The sequence below is a fragment of the Carettochelys insculpta genome, chromosome 2 (genome assembly GCF_033958435.1).
Source record: "Carettochelys insculpta isolate YL-2023 chromosome 2, ASM3395843v1, whole genome shotgun sequence".
Taxonomy (NCBI): domain Eukaryota; kingdom Metazoa; phylum Chordata; order Testudines; family Carettochelyidae; genus Carettochelys; species Carettochelys insculpta.
The window spans coordinates 155,621,660-155,648,567 of NC_134138.1; the positions used below are offsets into that span (position 1 = coordinate 155,621,660).

The window sequence follows — 26,908 nt, forward strand, 5'->3', positions numbered from 1 at the left end:
GGAGAGCCTTATCAAACAAGAGCATTTTAAGCCTCATCTCTCTGTCTTTCCTGGCCCTGGCTGTGAGCTTAGCACAGTGAGAACACTTCTGGGTAACATGTGATTCCCCAAAGCAGCGGATGCATTCACCATGCCCATCGGAGGCCGGCATAGCTTCGCAGCATGACTCACACTTTTTAAAACCTGAGGAGGCCATTGCGGTGAGTCCTTTACTGTTAATAGGGTACTTAGCGCGTAATCAGTGCCTTTTCGCCCCAAATAGCGATCACCGGCCTGCGGGACAGCTGGTGGCCTAAGTGGCCTTCTCGTCCGCTCCTCTCTCCTTCGCTCCTCTCTCTCTTTTTTTTTTTGCTGATATTCTCTTTGTCCTTGTTTTCTTTTCCTTTTTTTTTTTTTTTTTGACAAAAACAACAAATTACACGAAAAACAGCTATCTTATCTGACACTGGCCTTAGCCTGAGCGGATTCCGTCTGCAGCCGATGGCGGTTGAGAAGTAACTGGCGGGGACCGGATCGTGCACGTGGCCGGGGACGCGCGGGGAGCGGCACGCGCCGGCGCATGCGTGATCCAGGAGAAACTGCTGGAAGAATTCCGATCTGCGGCGCTGGGCGAGCCCGACACCTATTGTGGAGCACCCACAGGGACCCCACTCGAAGAAGAACTACTTGTTTCCAAAGTTGCCAGTAATGGAGGATCCACCAGAACTCTTCACATCTTCTTCCAATGAGTAATTACTTTCACACCTTAATTCCAGGCTGAATTTGTCTAGTTTCAACTTCCAGCCACTGGATTTTGGCATGCCTTTACCTACCTCCATGTAGGCACTTTGAGGTTGCAATCAAGTCACCCATTAACCTTCTCTTTATGAAGCTAAATAATTTGAGCTCACCAAACCTATCCCTGTAAGGTTTTCTAGTCCTTTAATCATTTTCATAGCTTGTCTTCAAATTCTCTCCAGTTTATCAACATCTTTCTGGAGGCAGACACTCGGCATGGAAAATTTTCAGCCAAGTGGTTGGAGTTTGGCAGAATTATAGAATTGTTTTCCCTGTCCTTAATTTCAGCTGCCATGTAACCTTCCCCTCCTCTTTACTGTTTCCAGCCCCATGAAGCAGTCATAGTGCAGAGGGCTGAGCTTGTTCCACATCAGAGATAGTGAAGGACTGGGAGGCAGGAGAATGACCCAAGTCCAAATCTGGCACTCTTTCACAGTAATAACTCCTTCCTGACATTGCAGTGCTGAGCTTCTTACAGCTGGATTTGGAATGGACCTGATTCAGGCAGGCATGCTCTGAACATGCGTACCATAGCAGGCCTTGCAGGTGAAATGGGCTGTTGGTGAGTCACTGAGGTTTACACAGCCGGGTGCCTAGAGCAAAACAGCAATGCATGTGGCATGTAGGGAGCTTAAACAGGAGAAATTTAGGTACAAGGTAAGTTTATGCACCTACAGGCTTCAACAGTAGCTGAAGAGGCTATCATGAATATATGGGACATGTAAATACTGGACATAGGTTCATAAGTCTCTTTATCACTTACCTTTTTCTCTCCTTCCCCTTACTATGAAGAAGATCCAAGTATGTGGGACTTCAGGTGATCTGGAGGGAAGGACAGAGACTCAAGTGGGGTGAAAAACTGAGTTAAGGTTAGGCTTGTTGGGCCTTTAAGGAGGGAAACTACAGAATGTGGAGAAAAGACACTGGCGAGGTGGCAAGAGGAAGGTGTTCGCTGGTGAAGGAGGAAATGAAGAATAAGTAATGTTTGCTGGAGAGCAAGGAGAGACTGCAAGTTGAAAGAAGGAGAAATGGAGGGAACGTTTGAGACTTTAGAGCCTTATGATTACTGACAAGAATCTCCATTGCTACTGGGTTGGGGGCACTAAGAATCTGAGTCCCTACTCCCACAACTAAATGCTGACTGAATAATCTGACCCCAGGCTCACACAAGGGTTAAAGCAGTTGGGTCACTCTGTGACTGGGGGCCTTAAGAATTTACTGTAAAAATATAACAGGGAGAAAACAAGAATAATTAATGCGATGTACAGAAGTTCTATGGCTTAGCTATGTTTAACTATATTTCCAGGGGCATTCTTGATCCCATACTTCGTAGCACTTGTCTTTGAAGGAATACCATTGTTTCATCTTGAACTAGCCATCGGACAGAGCTTGAGAAAAGGTAGCATTGGTGTCTGGACTTCCATCTCACCTTACCTCGGAGGAGTTGGTATGTTTTTCCACATCTTATGAAAACTAACTGATGATAACTACAACTGACAATGGGATAATGAGAGCCAGAACCAATATTGTCTAGGGTTTTGGTTAAATGACAGAAACAGGTGCCCCAAGCTCCATCCCAGACCAATCCTGGCTCAAGAAAACTAATGTTTAATCTCCGTAGGTCACATTCTTAAGCCATTCTTACCCATTCACAATAAAATGAAAGATTTACTGGGGTGTCCAGCGCCAGCATCCCTTGGTGGAATGGGCGGGGCCTGAGGCAGATGGGGTGAGGTTGCTAGTGTAGATACAGCCAAGGCGATTCCATGGAACTGCCATGCTGCACCGGCCCCCAGCCACCCATAAACTCCCCATAATCCTCTCCACAGAGGCAGCAAAAACATATGCTGTTCTTCTGGCTACTAATGGGAAATGCTGTCACGCATAAGGGCTTCACCTTGACGCTGCTTCTGGTCACCTGAATCTGTGATAATCCATCTCCTCACCACAATCTTTTCTCTCCCTTCACTACCACAGAATAGCAAGGACAGAGTAACCACCTTTGTACGGCTCCCAGAATTTGAAATGTCATCTTCACTCCCAGGGAAGGTTTCCTGGCTGTGATGTTGAGTGATCATCATCTTGATACTGCTCAGAGGAGAAGACCATCATAGCTTACCCAGATGTTCTTAAAAACCACCAAAGGGAAAAGCCAGAAACACTGACACAAACAAAAAACAGAGATTAGAGCCAATGCTGCAACAGGAACGGCACAGGTTGTTGGGTACAATAAACGAGTGTTGTAACAGCCGATTTAAATATGTTTAACCTGTGACTTTGTGTATTCAATAGGTATCTGTTCATTGATGGTATCATTCATCGTGAACCTATATTACAATACGATTTTAGCTTGGGTGATGTGGTATTTTATTAACTCCTTCCAAGAGCCCCTTCCTTGGAGCACTTGCCCATTGAATGAGAACAGAACAGGTAATTGATATTTCAAGTTTCTTTTCACTATTGGTGTTAAGGGGATTATAGGGCTTATAACCTCTTAATTACTCCTGTAAAGTGGTGTTAAGTTCTAATGTATAGGTTTTTTTAAAAGGTTCATTCTGAAATTTTTCTCTTGATAAATTAAGGGTTGGACCTTGCTGTGTATGCTCACTCAATGATAGTGCCTTTGTTCCCGACATCTTTGCAGACAAATGATATTCCCCACATCACAGCAAAGGCAAATCTGTACACTGGCTACTTCTTTTTTCCCATTGAGCAAATGGAGAGAAGAGGTGTCATGCAGTGCTCAGAGTTGGCAGAGACAGAGGAGTAAGGTGTACTCTGTAAGAGCCTGTAGTGAGTTACTCATCCTCAGAATTAAGGGAAAATGCAGAGAAGGAATTGGTATCTAAAACCAAATTCCTTCCTGACAAGGTGCAACTATATACTTCCCCTTACACAAGACTGCATGTGACAGGATCCACAGGGTACAACATGAAAGCAGGGTGCCACTCGGCCCCCTTAGCTCTCCAGCCTGGGTTGTCTTTCATTACTCACAAGCAGCAAACCCCTCCAGGTGATATTATCACTTAGCACACCATGTGAGCTCTTAGCACCACTGTAAGGGTGTGAGAGGGAGGCCAGGCAGGAGAGGGGTTAAACAGGGTCTGTTTGCCCAAACAGTGCCACCCTGGTTCGCCTGCAACCAGTGCCAGGCCTGGAGGAGCATAAAGGGAGGGAAGCCAGCCCAGTTCAGGGCTGACCAGCCAAGAGGCAGGAGCTGGCTCTGAGGCAGCAGGGCCCGAGCCAGAGCTGCCACCAGGCCAGCCGCTGGAGCCTCAGAACCCTCCCCCAGGCACAAAGGGGGGAGGCCTCCCCAGGAACCCCTCTCCCGCCAGAGGGGAATCTAGATTCTTGGGGCCATGCCCCAAACTTATGCTTCAGCCTGGGGGCTGAAGACCCACACCCCAGGCCCCGAGGCCCCAGCAAGGGGGCCTAGCCACGAGGCCACCCTGCTGTCGGTGGGAACCGCTCACAGCCAAGTTACTCAGAGGAAGACGCATTGAAATCTCCAAAGTCCCTAGGAAAGCACCCCGAGACCATGCCAACTTTCCCTAGTCAGAAGCCTGACCAGTGTATATCTATTACCAAGTCTGCCCCTCCTACAATGCAGAGAGGACACACACTGCCCTTTGTAGGCTGAGCTGAGAATGCGCAAGCCCTTCAGCCAAAACACTCTGTTGTAGGTAAAACAGATTTTACCTACTGACAGATTGTAAGTAGTAGTTGCAGAAGGTCAGAAACAGTTACCAAAACGATGCAGTCTCCCACATCCCTGGAGAGTGTTCTCACCACTAGACTCAAAGTGGCAAGGCAGGCAGCTTCTCCAGCTCTTTTGTGTACAATGAGACAGACATCTCACTCACTCCCACAAAAAACTACTTAGACATCCAGTCCACCTGACTCTGAGAGGAATCAAATAGAGCTAGAGCTTGCCAGCAGCCCAGACTTAGGGCTCGTCTGCGCTGGGCATTTACACTGGCATAGGTAGGTCTCTCAGGGATGTAAAATATGCAAACCGCAAGAGGTATAGCTCTACTGACCTAACCGTAGTGTAGACAGTGCTAGATTGACAGAAGAATTCTTCTGTCATTGATCTATTCCACCTCAGGGGTGGGGTGAGGGGAAGATTACCTATACAGATAGGAAAAGCCCATGTAAGTAGAGTGTGGGGGGGAAGGTATGTCTCTGTCCTTTATCATTGTATAGAGAACACTGGCTGCCTAACTCTGACTCTGGGAATCGCAGTGGTGTTTCCGTGACGTTTTAGGTGCTGCAACACTGAGGTCTCTTTGTGGACCTGGGCTCGAATTTCTCAGTGTTACATATTTATCCTCACGGCACCTTTAGCAAAGGACTGCTCCCAGAGATGACTCATGCCTACTGATAGTAGGGGAAACAATGTAAAGGAGAGGGGCATGTGACCACCTCACACCAAGCTCTGGAAGGAACTTTTCAGCCCCCACCTCCCTTCTAGGTTTATGCCAGCCCTCAGTTCGCCTTGCAGGTTAAAATTAGGCGCTCTCCAATCACCTAGACTGGACCAAATCAGAACTAGGCTGCTCATAATATGACAGCACTGAAATACATTTACAGTGAAACAATCGTAAGTTCACCATTAAATGCTGAGTTTTAAAGATGTTGAGTAGGGATAATAAATGGAAACAAATGGTTACACAGATACAAAATCCATAAAATACTATCCCCGGTCTTCACTGTTAAACAGAAGTAACAATAAAAGTAGGTTTTTCTCCAAAGGGCTCAATTTTGACAGCTGCCGATTTTCAGTCTAAGTTGGAATCCAGGTGTTGATGACCAGCCTGTGCTCTTCCACAGGTTTCCTTACTAAATGGCACAAAAATGTCTCACTTGCCCCTAATTATACTCAAGTACAAGGGTAAGAAATAATTTTGATGCAGGGGGGCACTTCAAGATTTTGGTAAGTAGGTAAGGGCTGTGCTCTTCTATGGTGTTAATAGAGGACGTGCAAGGTCTGGAATGGAGATGTGTACAGAAGGGAACTCAGGCTAGGGGACAGAAGTGCAGGGGGTGGGGTCCAACAGAAAGTTTGGTTGAAGAAGGGATTGTGACCTGAGGCAAGGTACTGGGGTGCACGGTCTGGGAGCAGGTTGGGATGCAGGAGGGAGTGGGGTACAAGAGATAGGCTCTGGTCAGGAGGTGCTGACATAAGCATGCTTGAGAATGTATCTTGCCCAACCCCCTGCTCTAGGAAATCCCTGGAGTGCACGCTGATTGTTTTTTTTACTCCCCTTTTGGATGCCGGGGGTGGGAAGGGTAGGTAACTTTACATATCCTTGTAACCTTCTCAGTAGATATGCTCAAATATTTATACACTGATCCATAAATTCCTACATATGCATCACACAATGGTATGACCAGTGCAATCCTAGGTTTCATTTAATTTCTTACATGACATTGTTAATGGTTAAATACTATGACAGCTGTACTAAGTATAGGGAGTATGTCAGGCATGATATGACATGCTGACACAGTAGCTAACCTCCGCCAGCTAACACTAATAGATCATAGCTTGATAATAGTCACTGAGTGGAATGAGGCCACACAGAATTAGCAGTTCTAGCTCATCTTAAAAGATAAAACTAAAGATAAACTGGTGGAATCATCCTGCCTGCATATCACAGTTGGCCTATACATCAGGATTGAAGATCACCCATATGAATATCATCAAGAAAGAAGATGGTCCTATTAGTTCCCACCAGTCCGAGACCTCCCACTCCTCCAAATCACCAGCCCCTTCTCTTTCATCCAAATCCATGCAAGTTTATCAGGTCTAGCCCTGACTCTCTATGTGAAGAAGACTCAGTGCCAGCCACTGGGCTCCTGCCTATACTGCAGGAGATGAGGACACCTTGCATTAAGCCACCCTGCTAAAGTCTAACCTGTGCCTCATCAGGAAACGCCAAGCCACAGATCATTAGGGGATTCTGGACTGGGTTATCACCGTTCCTTTGTCCCCAGTAGCTCATGCCAGTTCTCAGACTTTGGTAGGCTGTTGAGAGTCAGTCAGTCTCGAAAAGCTCTCCAATTCCTTTGTTAGTTCCAGCACTGTGCAATGCCGAACACCAGTCTAGGGGCACAGTGGAGTTAGGTGCCTCAGGCAATTTCATGGATCTAGTCTTGTTTAGTTTATGCACAGTGTTTACCAGTTTTCTTTGGCATCGCATATCTAGTTGCCCACAACCTGCAGATCTGCTGACCATCAGGCATCATAGTCTTTGACTTCCTATCTTATCAACAATCCTATTTCCCCAAGAGTGGACCTGGGGACAGAAACCTATTAGGGCCTGTCCAGTCCTTAAATTAATTCAGTCATGTGAAAAGGATACAAAATTGACTTTCTGCAAGTTACCAATCTCCCCAGTTGTTGCAGGGATTTCTGCTGGCATACAGTCGATATTTAACATGCTCAACAAAAAGAAAGCTGACCCCTACTGCCTTATCATAGCTATGACTGCTCCATTGACCACTAGCCCAGAACAAAGGTTTCCTTCAAATGCTTACACTCCTTCTCTGAACTCAGATGCAGAATTTCTAGAGTTTATCTCGAGGAAAACCTGCAGAATGGATTCACTGTCCTCTTCACATCCCGTGTGTGTGTGGGGGTGGGGTGTGGCTGGGTGTCGGGGAGGGGGCTTAATCATCTTTGTGGAGAAGAAAGGTGGTTCCCTTCAGTGTTGTGTAGACAACCACTGGCCGAACAAAAATTACAATCTGAAACTGGTATCCCAACCTCTTATTATTGGGTTGTTTGAAAGATGCCACTTAACCCAGGTCTTCACAAACCTGGACCTCTGAGTCTTATAATCCCATGAGAGTCATGAAAGCAGATAAAGGGAAGACTGATGCCATAGTAGGTACAGCCAGTTTGAGTATTTAGTCATGCCATTTGGCTTATTCAACACCCTGGTGACTTCCAAGTACTTCATAAAGGATATCTGTAGGGAGATGGTGGACCAATTTGTCACCATTCACTTGATAGACATCCTGAACTTCTCTGAAATTGGGCATCATCTGCATATTGTCTTGGAGGAATATTATTTGTCTGCCAAAACCACCTCTCCACAAAACTCAAGAAACACAAGTTTGAAAGAACACCATAGAATTTTGGGGATACATCATTTCAGTTGATGGACTCACCCTAGACTTGCATAAGATGGCAATACCTGACAAGGCTACATCCAAAGGTGTATGTAGGGAACACCAATTCCTGGAGATTGGCAATTTCCACCAGCAATGTAATGAAGGATTCTGTTGCTCCTATAATGGCAGTCCTGCAGAAGGGGAGCCAGTTTCCCTGATCCACAAAGGCCCAGTTTGCCTTTGATTAATTAATAAGGGCATTCAGTCCAGCATCTATCTTGAAATACCCACAGACTACTAAACCTTTTACAATCAAGGTGGATACCTAAAACTTTGCCATAGATACAGTATTATAGCAAAATATGGGTCCCCACAACCATTTCTACCCCATGCTTTTTATTATTTGAAAATAACCTGGCCAGGGAAAACTTACAGTATTCGGGACAAGAGCTACTGGCATCTTTTGAGATCTGACACCACCTCCTAGGAGGGGACAATTCACAGTGCAAATCCAGACAGTGCCTAAGAACCTGGGACATCTGTCGACAGCTAGACATCTTACCCAATTCAGATCCGCTGGTCTCTCTTCTCTAGACACACTAATAAGCACAACTGGCCTATAGTAAGCTGCATAACTGGCTATTACCTGGAAGTGTCAGTGGACTGGCAAAAGCAGCAGTTCACTGAATGCTTAAAGCCTTCACCCATGGCTGTTAGAAGAAGCAGGTGCAGGAGCTGAGTGTTGCACCTGCTCTGAACCCAGCTCTGTTCTTGCCTTGTCTCGCTCCACATAGGATGATAGTATATGGGTTGAGTTCCACTACCTGACTTTGGATGTGAGCCCTTGGCTTTGGCTCCTGGCCTCTGATTCCCACTCCCACCAGCAGGCCTGAGTTAAAAAAACAAACAAACAAAACCTTTCATTGTTGCAGAATATAAGTCAAGATTGGACTTCCCCCTCCCCTCTAAAAAGATGTAATTTCATATTCAAACAGCAATTATTTCAAAGTAGTTCTAGGGCCTCCGTTACATAGGTCAAACGAGATGATGATCACGGTCGTGTCTTATGAGCACAGAAGCTGTGAATCTACATTAACGAGCCATTTATTACCATATTTGCGCTCCCTGAAGGTACTGGTGCACTGTCATCTCTTGATTTTTGATAAACTAAACATCTGGAGTTCTTTAAAAGTCTCATTCTAACACATTTTCTCCAGTCCTCAAATAATTTGTGAGGCTTGCCAGCACTCTCTCCAGTTTTCCAACATCCATCTTAAAACTAAAATGTTTTAAAACTAAAACTAAAACACAGTATGCCCATATTAGTCTCACCAATATCGTATACAGATGTTAAAAATCACCTCCCTATTACTTATCACTACTTGTATAACCAAGGATCACATCCAAGATCCTCATTTTGAAATAACAACACTCTCATGTTGACTGACATGGAGGGTTTTTCAGTGTAGGGGAATCTGCCATGGGCAAGACGATCAGCACTTTGTCCTCTCCACCCCCACTTTCGCAGCCCTTAGCATAGATTTACTGGCAGGCATTGATCATAGTCTCCTCAGCCCTCTGTCAGTCCCTAGGGGCTGCATGTTCCCATGTGCAATTAAGAATGGCTCAAGGCTGATTTTATACTAGTCTTAGCAATATTAGCATAAGGAGGCTGAACATTGATAAAAAGCCTTTTTCTGTGCACTACCAAGGTAAGGCACTCAGTCCTTAATCATTTAGTTTTGAGGAATATTTCACATTTCCAAAATAGCTGCCTGTCTTCACTATTATAAAATGTTGCTTCATAATTCTTCCCACGAGTGCATGAGAAATGAGGTATTGTTTAAATCTCACACTTGCCAGCTTAGTAACACTCCTACTTTTCTTTTTAGGATACGTTGAAGAATGCCATAAAAGCACTGCAGTAAACTATTACTGGTACAGGAAAGTTTTAAACATAAGCTCTGATATCACTGAGAGTGGCAACTTACAATGGTTGTTAGTTTTGTGCTTGGCTAGTTGTTGGGCAATTGTGTACATTTGTACCATTCGAGGAATTGAATCCACAGGAAAGGTGAGTAAATATAGAGAGATGACGACCTAGAAAAGTTAATTTGCTGCTCTGTCTCTTGGCCCTGAATTACTGAATTTCATCTTCTGGGAAATACGAAGATTTTCTTTCAAACTCTTAATTCTTAGAGGAGCACAGATATTGCCAAATATTCTTCAGGTAGGATTTTATGACTAACAAATTCTGTTATTGGTCATTTTGCTTCCTTAAATATGTTATGTTTAGAATATGTTGCTTCAATAAATTGCACTGGAACGAGATATTGTAGTAACTAAAACAACCGTTGTAGACTTCTTTTTGTTTATTGCATTTTTTTTTTTTTTTTAATTTCCCTATTAGGCTATTTATGTAACAGCCACATTTCCTTATCTGGTCCTAACTATATTCCTTATTCGTGGACTCACTCTACCAGGAGCCACTAAAGGTTTAACTTACCTCTTCACTCCTAATGTAAGTATCAGTGTTTGCTGTAATCAGAAACATTTTTTTCTAGTATACTGGCTACCTAGCTTTCAAATGTAACTTTTCTAAGAACCTCCTATCCAGTACTTCACATAAGCTTTTTTCAAAGTACCTGTAGTTCTCCCAATATATCTTAGACACTAATAAGAGTACTAAATCATTTTTACTGCAGTCCAATACACTTTGAAACAGCATATAGTTAGGAAGAAGCATATTATGGAGCCATCTTTAGAGACACCATAGTTAAGGTGAAGTTGAGTTTTGCACTTAAAGGCCTGGTTCAGCCTCTTATGAATAATGTGTAACCTTCTAAAAATTACTGTATGTACTGAATAAAAAATAAATTCCTGGGATTTTAGGAGTTAAACATGTAGGTTTTTTAACATCACAAATCAATCACTCTCCGTAACTGGGAAGTTCTTCAGCAGATCCTGAAAGCATGAGGATTTACTATGAAAAACTGCCACCAAATAGAATCCACAGTCTGCCATTAGGTGTTCCCCATGCATTGGGTAGACTGAGCTAGGCATTTCTGAACCCAGCAAACTGTGTAGAAGCAACAGTCCTTCTAATTCTTCCATCCACGCATGAAGTGAATTTTGTTATCTGCACCAATATTGAGATAATGTCTACACATGTGCACATTGCCAATAGAAACAAAAAACCCTAGTTTATTCTTTTTTAAGTTATCATAGGGATAATTACTCTGGCCAGGAAATGTTCAGCATTTTAGAATTCACTACTCAAAGAGTTAAATTTAAGCGTAAGAACAATAAAATTATGAAATGCATAGACCTATGAGAAGAATTAAAGTAACAGCACTTTGAAAGAATAAAATTGCAGAGAATGTGTGTGTGTTGCAGGATGACGTATCCAGAAGCAACAACTACAACAGAAGTAGGTGTTAGAAGGTGAGAGTGAAAGAGACAGTATGGGTGTGTCTACACGAGGAACTAACGAAGTTAGGCACTACTCTGAAGTAGCCATCAGAGAGTCTACACACATTTTCCCTTACTTTGAAGTTAACTTTGAAATAGGGAGCCCAACTTCGAAGTCCTTACTCCATTCCCAGCAATGGAGTAGTGCCCTACTTCGAAGTTGAACTTTGAAGTAGGGTGTGTGTAGATGCTCAACTTTGAAGTGCAATTGTAAGTACTCCAAAAGGAAAATAACGTATATCATAGATTGTAATGTGTAAATAATGGAAACAACTTTTGAAGTGTCACCTTGTTAGTATTTAGGGGAATTAAAATCCATGAAATATCAGACTGCCTCCCATTATATTATTTAAAATAATATTTTAAAGAGGCTATATTTTATAAATAGTTGATAAAGTGAATCCAACATTTCAATTATGTTGTTAAACCAAAGCTGAAAGCAGTGAATGCTGATTTTATAAATATATTTTCTTGGTTCATTTAAAATATAATTCATACACGATAGATTTACTCTTGGAACGACTCCGCCTGTAATACTCCCATCGGCTTCACTGAGAGCAAGCCTACATTACCATGCTACACCTCGTGAAAACGTGCTGTGCTGGTGGAAGAGGACTCTCCCGCCAGCCTAATTACTCCAGCTCCACAAGATGCAGAAGCTATGTTGGTGAAAGACCTTCTTCCACCAACAAAGCATGGGGTGGACACTGCTTAAATGGATGGAACTTTTTTTTTTTTCACACCCCTGAACAAAGTAGAATACATTGACTTAAGTGATAGCATAGATCAGTCCTCAGAGTTCTGCACATAGGCTACATCTACGCCTGCTAATGGGGGTGGGGGAGGGAAAGAGGGCTGTTGCTCCCAGGCCCAATGTTTCAATGGGGCCTAGAGCTCCAGCCGCTGCAGCTACTTTGACAACGGCCAGAGCTCTGGGCCATACTGGAGTGATGAGACAGAGCTGCTGTGTGCATCTGGGGTGGAGGGGTAACACTGCCATGATCCAGGTACCACTGAGGGCTGAATGCCCTAGGCCCCACCCCTTCTGGGACACAGAGCCTGGCCCCACCATCTTGCCCTGGAGCTCACAGCAGCTATCGGCCCCATTGGCTACAGTCTGTGATAGATCCATTAGCATTCTGCTGTAGGGACTCTGCAATGCCTTAGTCATCTCTCTGCTATGATTCTTCATTTTCCCTTTATTTGGGGATAGTTGATGATTTTGATGCAATTTAACTTTCCACCCACACCATTCAGTCTTTCCTTTCAAAGGGTGCAAAAAGTACAGGAGGAACAAAATACATTCCTTTCTCTTCCCACAATCTTCTTCCCAGAACAGACAATCTCTCTCTACCCCCACCTTCATTCAGAGGACTGAAGGCTGCAGTATTACTAACCACAAAGTTCAAAAATTACAACTCTGGCTGAAAAAACCATGAGGGTTTTTTTTAAAATTATGTTACGTGTCTAGGTCTCTTGACCCTTCAACTCTCCCAGCCCACACCCAAAATGTATGAGAGACAATTAGTGTGGCCAGCACTCCCAAACATATTACAGTGATATTGACCTCCACTGCATGAGCTCATCCACCCATCTGCCCATCAATCAATTTTGCACTCCACCCCAACTTAACCTCTGCTCCTTATGCAGATACCAGGGCACTCCATCCCCCTTTTCTAGGCTGGCCATGAGACTGCAGCAGGGTCCCCTTCTCCCTAACAAACTGCGGGGTGCAACTCCACTGGCTCTTCACCCCTCAGCCCTTACCAAGCCAGATTTTGCAGGAAGGGAAAGGCGAGCAGAGCTGCCCTGAGTTCATGGCTCTTTCTACTCCCTTCTCGTTGTGAAGGCAGTATCTACTTCAGTAGGGATGGGAGAGCCATGCATGCTTCCTGCAGCAGCTCTGGGTGTCTACTATGTCCCAGGAGGGGTAGTAGTGGGGAAAGTTAAAGGTGCATTTCCCACAGAGAGTAGGATGACCACCCATCCCAAATTGGGCAGAGAGTCCCAAAATCTAGAGTTCAAGTCCTTGTTCTGGACTGAATGACTCTGGAATGGCTTGGGGCTCCTTGACATGGCTCATCTCCAGTTTCCAGCCTAGCCAGTGGACAGGGGCCCTGCATGTGGCCCTCTTTTTGCCTGTTGAAATTAGGGTCCCTTTAAGTCAGAGCTGAAATTTCCAAGAGGACTGGAGTTTCTCCTGCTATCGCAGCCTGTCCACCATACCACACAAACACAGGTGATCCACAAGAAACACAAGAGTTTGCAACATGGGAGCTGCAGTCTGGGAAGCGCAACAGGCCCCATTTACTTCCACTCCAAGTCTAAATCTTTACCACTTGTGATCAGCGTGGCCTCTCCTGATGTAGGGAAAATATCAATAGTCATTTGCTCCTCCTCTGCGGATTCTTTCCTTTTCCAATCGCAAAGATCTTGCCCTTTACAATTCTTGGCCCCTTTAGCCCAGCTCCTTGGCCCTTTACCAGTACTCTTAATGGAGAGCCATCCTCCAGGTCTTGCTTCATCTCAGTGGCTTACCAAACTACTTCACCTGGTGCCGCCCAGGCTCTACTGTGGACTGCCCCACAGCCCAGAGGCTTCCTGGAACTCCAGGGCCAGGGAGGCTGCAGCCACACCATCTGCTGACCTGGAATTCATGGGCCAGGGTACAGACATACCACCTGCCAGCTTCCTGGAGCTCCAGGGCTGGGGGAAGCTGCAAACTCACTCCACCCAGAGCTCTAGGGCTGTGCTGTCTGAGGCTGGGGTCCTGTTGCCTCATTTTGTGGTGGGGTGAGGGGCTGGGCAGAGGCCAACGGCCACAGTAGGGGCAGGGCCTCAGGTAGGTAAGAGGGCCTCAGAAAGAGGTCAGAGCTGGAAGTACTTACCTCTCCAAGCCCTGGGGTCACACCCCACCCATGGGGGTGGGGTGGGGTTGGGGAGCAAGCAGAAGGAACACTAAAAGCCAAAGAAAATCCTGACTTTGGCCAAAGCACAATCTCACTCCTTAGTCCTCCCTTGGGATTCAAAAAAGGTGGGATGAAGACCCCAGACACATGACCCCCCATCAAAGGGGCATGACCATTAGTTGCAAGGGGTGGGACCATGCACTGAAGGCATATTTGGGCTGGCTGAGGAGGAGGAGGAGGTGGGAGTGGTGTATGAGGACACAGGCAAGGCACTGCAGCACCAGAGCTGGACAGGGGTATGTGGGACAAACACTCTGCAGTATCAGAGCTAGAAAAAGGGCACTGGGGAACAGACTGAGCCACAGTGTAGAGTTAGGTCTATGCTTGCTTGATACTAACCTCATTAAACATTGCATTGCCTCCACTTTGGACTCCTGGTTTCCTGCTTGTTGTCTGTGTGACAACCACCCAAGGAGTGGGCAAAGGGAAAGCCCATTCTTTCTTTTTAGAGATCAGACAGCAGGGATACAAATATGGGAGTGGTAGTGTTCTATTAGTGATAATTCAGCCATGGTAGATGTGGCCCATTTCCATCAGCGATAAGGGTAGAATACCTGGAGGAGAAAATTAATTATCGTAATGACAGAGCCATGTCTAGTATCTATTCAGACCCATTTCTTACGCTGTCAAATTTGTGCATAAATTCCAGCTCAGCAGTTTCATGTTGCAGTCTGTTTTTGAAAGTTTTTTGCTTGAGAATGCAACTTTCAAGTTGGTAAGGCTGAAGTGCTCTCCCACAGGTTTCTGTATGTTACCATTCTTGTTGCCCAATTTCTGTCCATTTATTCCTTTGGGTAGAGACTCCCTGGTGTGTTCAAAGTACATGGCAGAGGAGCATTCCTGGCACATAATGGCCTATATCATATTAGTAGGTGTGCAAGTGAACAAGCATTTGAGGGTACGGCTGATATGGTTATGTCCTATAATGATGTCTTTAGGATAGATGTGTGGACAGAGTTGGCAAAGGGGTTGGCTCTTGAATTAGTATTTCTGTTGTGGGGAGCGTTGTTGGTAGTGAGTATGTGTTTACGGTTGGGAGCTGCCTGTAAGCGAGAACTTGCCGTCCTCCCAAGGTCTGTAGAGTGAGGGACTGCCCTTTAGAATAGGTTGTAGATGCCTGATGTTGTTTTGGAGAGATTTTAGCTGGGGAATGTACGTAATGTTCATTAGTATCAGAGGGGGAGCTGAGTTAGTCCGTCTCTTCAAAAACAACACGAAGTCCTGTGGCACCTTATAGACTAACATATTTTGGAGCATAAGGTTTGTGGACAAAGACGCACACCTATGTCGTGCACCTGACAAAGAGGCAGAAATTGCTGAAATCGCAGGGGAATTCCTTATGGGCCTCCTTCCTGTGAATCCAGATGATGAAGTTAGCTATGTAGTACAGGTAGAGAAGGGGCACTTGAGGTCAAGAGCGGAGGAAGCATTGTTGTAAGTCAGCCATAAAAATGTTGGCATACTGTGGAGCCATATGTACACCCATAGCAATGCCACTGACTTGAAGGTATAAATTGTCTTCTAATCTGAAATGGTTCTAAGACCAAAGGCACAAAGCTAAGCCACCAGTTGTGCTGTGACATCATCGAGGATACATTTCCTGATGACTTGTAGTCTATCCTCATGTGGAATGTTAGTGCACAGAGCTTCTACACCCATAGTACCTAGAATGGTGTTTCCTAAAAGATCACCAATAGATCATAGCTTCTCCTCAGGAAGTTGCCTGATATTAACTCCAATGGTCTCAGTGGGGGCAGGGCCTCAGGTGTCTCAAAGATAACTGGGAATGCTGGTAGCACAGGAACTGAGGAGAGAGGCGTTACAGCTAGACAATCCTGCTATAAAAGTGCCAATGTCTGAGATGATGGGCCATTCAGGATTTCTAGGTTTATGGATTTTGGGCTGAAGATAGAATACCCCTGGTCCTGGCTCTAGGGTCATGGCTATGAATACTTCATGTAGTCTCTTGAGTAGATGGTGCAGGTGTATTTTGGTAGTTTTCAGTGGGATCAGAGGATAGTGGCCTGTGGAACGTGGAGTTGGAGAGCTGTCCATCAGCCTCCAGTTTGCAGTCTGACCCATCCATGATGAACTAGCATCTTCTTTGTCAGTCTCTTTGCTTATATTATCAGAGTTGTTTCTGAGGCTGTGGATAGCACTGAGTTTTGCACAGCTCACGTTATCGGGCAAGTGATGCTGTTTGTCCACAACATAAAAGTGCTGGTTGAAGTTTAATGAGTCCATATAAATTGTCTTGGAGAAGAAAGTGTTATACCACATGATAAGAGATATATATATTACAATAACTTTTTGAAGTGAGATCTTAAAAATTAATTTCAGAATTTCTACATAGGTTTAAATAGGCCTTCAAATTATCCAATTTACTGAAATATTTTGGTATTCAGTTCCATTTTTTAAGTAAGACCATAATTTGTGAACTATGGAAAGAACTATGGAAACAAAGAAAAAGGCAACTGAAAGTTTGAAAGTAAGTCTAATATGCACATCCCTTGCAATTGTTTCAGCTGAACATTCTTAAAAATCCCCGGGTATGGCTTGATGCAGCTACTCAGATAATCTTCTCCCTCTCCTTGGCTTTTGGAGGACTAATAGCATTGTCAAGCTACAACTCACGAAAGTAAGTATGGCTGTGACTTTTGCACATTAGATTAACCATTTGTTGCATTTCATTACATTCTTCAAACTGTCAAAACCACTATTTATGATACTTGTAAAATATCTTTTTAAACTTTGATCTTCCAATCTCTAAACTACGAACGTATATTTCAAATAGAGTAGAAGATGGGAAGAAAAGATATTCAGATTAAACACGGGGAAAAACAGAAGACATTTTTGTAAATGTCATTATTTGCAAGAATATAGTGAGCATTATCGCTCACCGAAACAATATAATTCCCTTTCAAGATTTATATTTTGTGATTTTCCTGTAGGTAATATATATAAATTGTAGACCAGTGACGAAAGACTAATTAAGTTACTTATATATAAAATAAACCCTATCGTGTTGTGTAAATCACTCTGTATGTGTTCTCTTTCTAGAAATGACTGCGAGAAGGATGCTGTGATAATAGCTGTTATAAACAGTATGACATCACTGTATGCCTCCATCCCAATTTTTTCTGTTTTGGGATTTAAGGCAATCACTGGTTACTGGGACTGCCTGGACAGGTAGGATACTAGGGTTTTCAGATGCTGCAATGCAACCTAAATAGATAGCATGCTACTGCAGAAAAATAGATCCAGAGAACAACTTTTACTGAAAAGGAACACATTATATATAAATAGGAAAGCTAATTTTATGGCACATACACATTAAAAAGTGTAAAAAAATTATCAGTAATTATCTGCAGGTGGAATTTGTATTTGAAACTGTAAGCCATAATGTAATAATTAATTTCTCCAAATATTTTTCTCATAATTATTTTGAAGTACTACCATTTAACATTGTTATGTTTCTATTATAAACACTGTATAAAACTGAATGAAATTTTCTAGTAGTATTTTAAATTTATGTTGTAACAAATATACATAGTACTGCCTACAGCTAGGTGAGCACGAAATAGATAATGGTCCCTGAAAAAGCTTCTATAGCTATAATCTAAAGATACATATCTGAACAAATTCTTGTACATTAAAGCAAAATGCTCAAGAATGCTCTCTCTGGCAGCAATATAATCAGTATCATCAATGAATTTGATCTTCCGGACCAAAGCATCAAGAGAGATAACTATACAACCTGGTTGGACTTCCTGAATGCAACCCATCCAAAAACACTTGCTGGTCTCAAATTGAGAAGTTGTGACCTTCAAGAATTTCTTGACGAGGTATAATAATTGATCACTACAAAATAACCCTTGCCCCAAAATGTTATGAACTGTGATACTTTTTGCCTTCAAACTTTCCAGACTACTGTACCTCTTTCAGGAGTCTGATTTGTCCTGCTTACCCCAAATTTCCCCTCACTTTAAAACTTCTTGCTTAATAAATTAGACATCAAAATACTAAGTGTCACAGCATGCTATTACACGCTGAATCTCTCTTGTCTGGCAACATCCGTAATCCTGCATGATTTTAGTTAGTGTGATGGTCACTCACCATGGGTGTGGCCAAGTTGTCCATGGCCCCATAAAGTCTGCTGACAGCCATGAGTCCTGGCTCTCAGTGTTCTGTGCTGTTTAGCTGTGATGTATTCCTAAATGTCTTCTAAGGGCCCAGTAAGCAGTGGAAGTGTTGGTGATGCTGCTCAACAATAGTCCCATCCCATGGTCTGACAAATTTTCCTGTTCAGCACCAGTTAGGTCCCAAGGATGCCAGATTAAAGAGGTTCAACCTGTACTGAAAAATTAATTACTTTAATTATATTTCATTGTTTAATACATAAAGCAGTATAAACAAATAATTGTGGGAAATTTTAGTTTGTACTGACTTCACTAGCACTTTTTCTGTAGCCTGCGGTAAAAAGATGAGTTGTTTGCCCCGAAGGAAGACCTCAGGCATGCATACCTAGACTGAAAACCACTGTTCCCTTGCACTGACAAAACCTATTGTTAAAAAGAACATGGGATACCTGGCAAGTCTACTACAATATTTTAAATTCCCTACGTATCGGGTATCAGAACAGATACAAACATGTGGGGCTCAAAGCTCTCTCGCATAGCATTCCAAGGATTCCCCCCGTCTACTTATACCCATAACATAATTTTAAACTGCACCACAGCTTTTCCATCTGGAAGCTACCACAGGCACCTGATTCACCTTACTTTGGGTTATTGCATACCACAGGCAATATGCTTGGACAGAGATTTTTTTTAAATGACTGTTTTATGCTAGGTCCCTAAATCCATACCTAAATAAATGAATTTATCTGCAAAAGTCCCAGCTAGCAGCTCCCACTGGCTTCAGTACTTAACACTTGTGAAAACCAGGCAATTTTTAAGAGCCTAATTACAAACTCATTTTCTCACATTTAACAGATGTTTAGATTTTAAGGCCACGAGGGATTCTCTAATTGTGACCACATTCATAATACAGGCCATAGGACTTCCCTGAATTAATTCCTGCTTCAGGTCCAACAGCTTGAAACTAGAGCATCTAGTTTAGAAAAACCTCCAGTCCACAGTCTAGACCTTGAAGCTGAGACATCGACTGAACAAGATGTGCATGTGCAATGTAATGCTATATGTTTGAAAAATTAATCTTATTCATTCTCATGTTGTCTGCTTGTGAATTCTGCAGAGTGCATCTGGACCTGGCCTGGCCTTTATTGTTTTCTCCGAAGCAATTGTTCTGATGCCTGGCTCACAGGTTTGGGCTATCCTGTTTTTCATAATGTTGTTCAGCTTGGGTCTTTCTTCCATGTTCGGAAACATTGAGGGAATTTTGACTCCCCTCTTGGAGGTTCGTGTTATATCTAAATCTGTACCCAAGGAGGTTCTATCGGGTGAGCAGGTTTTTTAGTGACTTTCTTAATTTGCTTTACAGATGTTAGGCCCTTTATTAAATTGTTGAGAATTCATGAGTTTGTAAACATTTTACAGGGAATTAGTGAATGAAATATTTCCTTGATGCAACTTCAGAGTGTAAATGAAGATACTACAATTTTGAGTTCAGCACTTTGTTGAGGTTTCTCTTTAACAGGGGGCACAAGGCCCAGATGAGACAGGATTGTCATAGCATGGAGTTAGTGAGGCAGGAATTTTTATTGATAAAATAACAAATGAAGCAATACAGAACTGAACAATTCTCCAGACATTTGTAGATTTGCAGTTCTGTAAGCACCTGCACTGAAATTCCATTTATAAGTTCTGTACAATATGGATGAGAAGATCACTTCAGTGCTCATTGGAATATATTTTCACATTTGCACCACTAAAAAGGGATCATTGTCTTAGTATGACCATGTTTCAAAACCCTTTTCATGTATCAGGAGGCAAAGGGACTCAGAGTGGGGCAGTTCCACAGCATAAAGTAAAGCAGCTGAAGGCTGTTCTAAATTATGCTGGCAGCCATTTGCTCCAAAACACCTTCACTGGAGTAAGAGATTACCTAAATGCAGGAAAGCCCTAACCCAGGGGTCTGCAACCGAAATAGTGAGAAGAGCCATTTTTTCAAATTCAGTTCAAAATCAATACTTGAATAGCCACAGTGCATCTGAATACGAGACAGTCCTTAATAAATTACATCAAACCCTACTTTTTGTGACCCCTGTTTGAAGAACAGCGCATACACAATTATTTGGACCAGTTAGAAACTTTAAGTTACTTTCACCCCGGACTGGAGAGCAAATAAGGACAAGAAAAACACTACGCCTGGCGATAGGCTCTGAAGCAGGAAGGAGCAATGTTCGCATCAGCCCTCTATGTCACCCCCTCATTCCCAGGCTCCACCCCCGCCCCTTGGCTCCCAAACTTGCCCCATCTTTAGGCTTTATCTGGCTCAGTCATCAGATCCATCCTCAACATTTACACCCATCCTACAAACCAACACCCATCCCCAGGCTTAATCCCCCTCACCCCAAAACTGGCCCCCAGGAGTAACCCATCGGTGGTGCTGGCTGGGAAGCTTACGCTGGGTGGCCACGTGCACCTGGAAGAAGGAAGGCTGGCGTGAAGGTGTTCTGCAGGAAGGGGTGTGGCCGCTTGGCTAGTGGGCTAAGTGAGGGGCTCTCTGAAGTTCCCTGCCCTGAAACAATGGAACTAAACTCAGCAGGTTTAACTGCCGGACCACACCTGCCGCCCATTACACCAATTAAACTTACTTCTATTGTTCTGGTGGCAGGGCAGGGAGCTGCAGAGGAGTCGGTGGCAGCAGTGTCCGGACCCGCAAATGATTCCTTAAAGAAAGAAAAGTTACTCACCGTAGTAACGGTGGCTCTTCGAGATGTGTCCCCGTGGGTGCTCCACAATAGGTGTCGGGCTCGCCCGGCGCCGCAGATCGGATCTTCCAAGCAGTTTCTGCTGGACCGCGCATGCGCCGGTGCGCGCCGCTCCCTTGCGCGCTCCTGGCCATGTGCGCGATCCGGTCCCCGCCAGTTCCTTGACCAACCGCCTCGGGTGCCCCTGCAAAACACTAACAGAGATCCGGAGCAGGGAGGATGGGCGGGTAGTGGAGCACCCACGGGGACACATCTCGAAGAACCACCGTTACTACGGTGAGTTACTTTTCTTTCTTCTTCGAGTGTCCCCATGGGTGCTCCACAATAGGTGACTACCCAGCAGTAACCCAAGATAGGAGGTGGGTAATCGGACTACGTGCAGCTTGTCCCCGAGAGGACCGCTGCAGAGAGACGGGTATCCTCTTGGAATACCCTGTGAAGGGCGTAATGTTTGGCGAAGGTGTCGTAGGATGACCAGGTCGCCGCTCTGCAAATGTCTTTTAACGCAACGCCCTTGAAAAAGGCTGTTGATGCCGCCACCGCCCTAGTGGAATGAGCCCTGGGAGTGGCCGATAAAGGAGTCTTTTTGAGCTCGTAGCACATTTTTATGTAGGATACAATGTGCTTTGAGATTCTCTGCGAGGAGAGACCTTCTCCTTTCGATTTGGGAGCGAGGGAGACTAGGAGTCTATCCGTTTTCCGGAAGGACTTGGTCCTGTCTACGTAGAAGGCTAGCGCCCTCCTCACGTCCAGGAGGTGTAGGCGCGCCTCTTCGTTGGAGTTATGAGGCTTTGGATAAAACGAGGGTAGAACAATAGGTTCGTTAATGTGAAACTCGGAAGAAACTTTAGGAACAAAGGCTGGATGCAGCCGTATGGTTACCGCCTCCTTGGAAAAAACAGTGCAGGGTGGCGTTGCCATGACTGCCGCGAGCTCGCTCACCCTACGAGCTGACGTAATTGCAAGAAGAAAGGTCGTCTTTATTGTAAGGAGGCGGAGGGGAACCGTGGCCAAGGGCTCGAACGGTGGTCCCATTAGCGTGGTAAGCACCAGGTCCAAGTTCCACGAAGGTGGAATCGGTTTCCGAGGGGTGTATAGGTTTACCAACCCTTTGAGGAACCTGGTAACCATAAGGTGGGCGAACACCGTGCGCCCTTCCTCCTCATGTCTGAACGCCGAGATAGCAGCAAGCTGGACCTTCAACGAGGATAGCGAGAGTCCTCCTCTCTTGAGGTCCAGTAAATACTCTAGTATTGTAGGTATAGGCACCAAAAGGGGGCCAGCTGTTTGGTAGAACACCAAGCCGTGAAGCGAGTCCATTTTTGCTTGTAGGTCTTCCTGGTGGAAGTCCTCCTGCTACTTTCTAGGACTTGCTGTACTTCCACTGTGCATGTGCTCTCTAGGGAGCTGAGCCATGGATTAACCACGCTTGCAGTCGCAGGCTTTGGGGGTGCGGGTGCACTATGGACCCCTGGGATAGCGTGAGCAGATCCAGCACCACCGGAAGAGGCATCGGTGGACGGTCCGACATGCGCAGGAGTAGGGGGAACCATTGTTGTCGATCCCACGTTGGGACTATCAGGATCATCCGGGCCCTTTCCCTCCTGGCTTTCTGCAAGACTTTGTGGATCAGCACTGTGGGAGGAAACGCATAAAGCAGGGGGGCCCCTCCACGGGATCGCGAACGCGTCCCCCAGGGACCCCCATCCCAGTCCTGCCCTCGAGCAGAATCGTGGGCACTTCTTGTTGTGCTGAGTGGCAAACAGGTCTATTTGGGGAAAACCCCATGCGTGGAAAATCGGCCGTAGCAGATCGGGACGGATCTGCCACTCGTGTGTGAGTGCAAAACGCCTGCTCAGCTGGTCTGCCTTCACATTGTGCGCACCCGGCAAGTATGAGGCTTTCAAGATTATATTGTTGGCGATGCACCAGTTCCATAAGCGGATTGCTTCCGCGCATAAGGCACGGGATCGAGCTCCTCCTTGCCTGTTTATATAAAACATGGTGGAGGTATTGTCTGTACTGATCCCGACGACTTTGCCTTGTATGTGGTCTCGAAAGTGTCTGCAGGCGTTGAACACTGCTCTGAGCTCCAGTATATTTATGTGTAGTGACTGTTCCGTGGCTGACCACAGTCCTTGAGTCACCTCTTCGCCCATGTGCGCTCCCCACCCTATGAGGGAGGCATCTGTAGTGAGAAAAACCGATATTTGCGGCTGGTGGAAGGGTACCCCTGTTAGCAGGTTCCTGGGGTTTACCCACCATTGTAGGGATTTGCGCACCCCGGCTGTGGGCGACACCACCCTGTGAACGGTGTGTACTGCCGGTTTGTATACACTCGCCAGCCAGTGCAGCATGCTGCGCATGTGTAACCTGGCGTTCTGTACTACGAACGTCGCCGCTGCCATGTGGCCCAGCAGCTGCAAGCACGTCAAGACCGGCACCGTAGGGCTGAAGATGATGACCTGCACGAGGGAACCGATGGCCCGAAAGCGAGTCTCTGGTAGATATACTCTCGCTGTAACCGAGTTTATGCGAGCCCCTATGAACTGTATGTCCTGTGTGGGGTGTATTCTTGATTTTGCCAGATTGATAACCAGGCCGAGTGAAGAGAACGTGTTTGCTGTGACGCGTATCACGCGCAGAACCTCCCCCTTCGAGGCCCCTTTGAGCAGGCAGTCGTCCAGATACGGGAAAATAAATACCCCCTGTCTGTGCAGGTAGGCTGACACCACTGCCAAGGTCTTGGTGAAGACTCTGGGGGCCAAGGAGAGGCCAAATGGTAGGACCTTGTATTGGAAGTGTTCGTTGCCTACCATGAACCAGAGGAATCGCTGGTGAGCCGGATGGATAGTTATGTGGAAGTACACGTCTTGTAAATCGAGGGCTGTGAACCAGTCTCCATCATCCAGTGCTGTAAGGATGGAGGCGATTGTGGTCAAACTTGTGGCCTTTGGCCCCGCCCCGAGGATGCACGGCTCTGTTGTGAACGTCGCCTGGGAGTTCTGTACTGCTGGTGCTGTTGATGTCGCCCTCGCTCGTAACCCCTGTGGTACTGGGGGCGCTGTTGCTGGTACTGGTACCGGTACCGTCTTTGTTGAGGGTAGTACCTTTTCTTTGTGTATGGAGGGGTGTAAATCCCCAGGGTCCTGAGTGTGGCTCTTGAATTTTTACTGGAATGAAGGACCGAGTTAGTTGATTCAGCAAACAGCTTCTGTGAGTCGAAGGGAAAGTCAACTATCTTCGCCTGCAGATCCCTCGGTATACCCGAAGTCTGGAGCCAGGACTCCCTTCGCATCACCACTGCCGTTGCTGTGGAACGTGCTGCTGTGTCCGCAACGTCCAGGGCGATCTGAACTCCCGTCCTCGAGGCCGCGTAGCCTTCTTGCACTATGGCCTTGAGCACCGGCTTTTTGTCCTCTGGAAGCGAGTCCATGAGGGAGGTTAACCTGGAATAGTTGTCGAAATTATGGTTCGCTAAGTGCGCTGCGTAATTTGCCATTCGCAACGTTAAAGTGGAGGAGGAGTAGACCTTTCTGCCGAACAGCTCTAGCTTCTTGGCATCTTTGTCTGTTCCCCCTGTCCTGAATTGAGATGTCTTTGATCTTTGTTGCGACGACCCCACCACCAAGGAATTTGGCTGTGGGTGGCTGAACAGGAACTCCATGCCCTTCGCCGGCACGAAGTATTTCTTATCCGCTCTCTTTTGGACAGGCGGAATAGTCGCAGGGGTCTGCCATATCGTAGTGGCGGACTCTAAGATCGCTTCATCAAGCGGTATTGCTACTCTGGAGGAGGCCGGAGGTCTCAAATTTTTGAGGAGCTTATGGTGTTTCTCTTGCACCTATGCTGTCTGGATGCCTTGCGTGAAGGCCACCCTCTTAAACAGCTCTTGAAACTGTTTGAGATCGTCCGGAGAATAGACGTCCCCCGGGGCCGTAGCCTCGTCCGGGGAGGAGAGCGAGGAACCGCTGGGGTACGTCTCTCTGGACCCTTCCGGTTCCTGCTGGTGATGGTACACCCTCTCGCTAGAGGTTTGCGAGGGAAAATCTTGGGGTTCCATAACCAGTCCCCCCTGAGATGCTTGAGTCTCTGTCCCCGGTCGCAATTGCCCTCGGGGGTACGAGATCGTCTGTGGGGATCTTCCCCTAGTAGACTGCCAATGGTGTCTATGCCCCACGTGGTAGGGGCGACCATGGCAGTATAGGCACTGTTCTTGGGAAGGTGACCTAGACCACTCCCTTGGTGCATACCCTCTGCATCTGGGGGAGGGAGATCGTCGAGACACTGGAGAGAGCGATTTTGCATAATAGTCCAGCGGTTCACACCCCAGGAAGGGTGAAGGTGGTCCCAGCCAGGGTGAGGCTGGTTGCAAAAATGGAGAAGGGGGCTCCGGGTAGGCTAGGGGGAACCCCTGCCTTCTGGTTGGAGTCTGCAACATAAGCGGAGGGCTGTGAGAAAGCAACTCCACAGCCCTGTCTGGAGAGGGGCTGCAATGCCTCCTCTTGTGTGCAGCCTTCCCCCTCCCTGGAGGAGGTAACTCCGCCCCCTGATGCACAGGGGATCCCGGCCCCGTCCGCACTGTGCTAGGCACGCTCGAAGGCGGTGCCGCACGTGCGGTGTCCTTCGGTGCCTGTAGGCTGCATGCCTGCGCGCTCTGCACCGCCGGTTCCCCGGGGGTCGGTGCCGCTGCGTGCGGTGCCGCCGGTACCGGCGCTTGTTTAGCTGCCGCCCTGCCTGCGGTGCGGGGCGGCTGGCTGATTATCGGAGGCTGAGCCGCTTTCACGTGGCTCTCCGTGCCGCTGCCGATCAGCTGTTGCTGCGGCTGGGGGCTGCTCGCTCCTCCCGTCCCGCTCGCTGTTGCTGCCGGCAGGGATCGGGTTGGGGAGACTTTCCTCCGTTCTTGCGCTGATGGGGTGAGGGAGGCAGCTTTCCTTTTATGGGCCCCGGAGGGTCCCTCCTGCTGCGGCCGCTCCGGCACGTCTGGCTGGAGGGCCTTATCAAAAAGCAGCATTTTAAGCCGCATCTCCCTGTCTCTCCTTGCTCTGGCTGTTAATTTAGCACAGAAGGAGCATTTCTGTGCAACATGGGACTCCCCAAGGCACCTTATGCATAGACTGTGCCCATCGGACGCTGGCATCGCCTCTCGGCAGGACTCACATTTTTTAAATCCTGAAGAGGACATTGTTGGTGAGTCTTTCAGTTGTTAAACGGGTACTTAGCACCTTCTCTGTGCTGTTTTCCCCTTCCGATGGCCTGCCGCAGCAGGAGGGCTGATGGCCCTATGCTCCTGGCCTCCGGCGCTTGTTACTGGGACTGGATTGAAGCTGTCCCGCTTGTAGTTTGTTTGTTGCTTTTGTTTTGTTTTTTTTTTTGCAAAAATAACAACCGGCCAACTTGCAGTAGCCTAAGTACTTGAAAAACTTTAAAGAAAAACAGTTAAAATAATTGAATACGCTGCTTGGCCTTAGCCTAGTTCGGATTCCGTCTGCAGCCGACGGCGGTTAAGAGGAACTGGCGGGGACCGGATCGCGCACATGGCCAGGAGCGCGCAAGGGAGCGGCGCGTGCCGGCGCATGCGCGGTCAGGCAGAAACTGCTTGGAAGATCCGATCTGCGGCACCGGGCAAGCCCGACACCTATTGTGGAGCACCCAAGGGGACACTCGAAGAAGAACT

At 46.3% G+C, this 26,908-nt stretch overlaps 1 protein-coding gene across 2 annotated transcripts in view; it reads left to right on the plus strand.

The window, feature by feature from the left end:
• LOC142008706 (sodium-dependent neutral amino acid transporter B(0)AT3-like) overlaps positions 1 to 26,908 on the plus strand; it is a 50,395-nt gene that overhangs the window by 13,517 nt on the left and 9,970 nt on the right. Inside the window, exons 2-9 of one of the 2 annotated variants that reach the window (XM_074985980.1) lie at positions 2,084 to 2,224; positions 3,070 to 3,207; positions 9,789 to 9,970; positions 10,307 to 10,417; positions 16,862 to 16,974; positions 17,397 to 17,525; positions 18,025 to 18,181; positions 19,593 to 19,797. In XM_074985980.1, coding sequence (XP_074842081.1) covers positions 2,084 to 2,224; positions 3,070 to 3,207; positions 9,789 to 9,970; positions 10,307 to 10,417; positions 16,862 to 16,974; positions 17,397 to 17,525; positions 18,025 to 18,181; positions 19,593 to 19,797 — 1,176 coding nt within the window. Of the gene's footprint in view, positions 1 to 2,083; positions 2,225 to 2,754; positions 3,208 to 9,788; positions 9,971 to 10,306; positions 10,418 to 16,861; positions 16,975 to 17,396; positions 17,526 to 18,024; positions 18,182 to 19,592; positions 19,798 to 26,908 lie in introns of those variants that run through there. The other variant, XM_074985981.1, reaches the window with a different exon arrangement.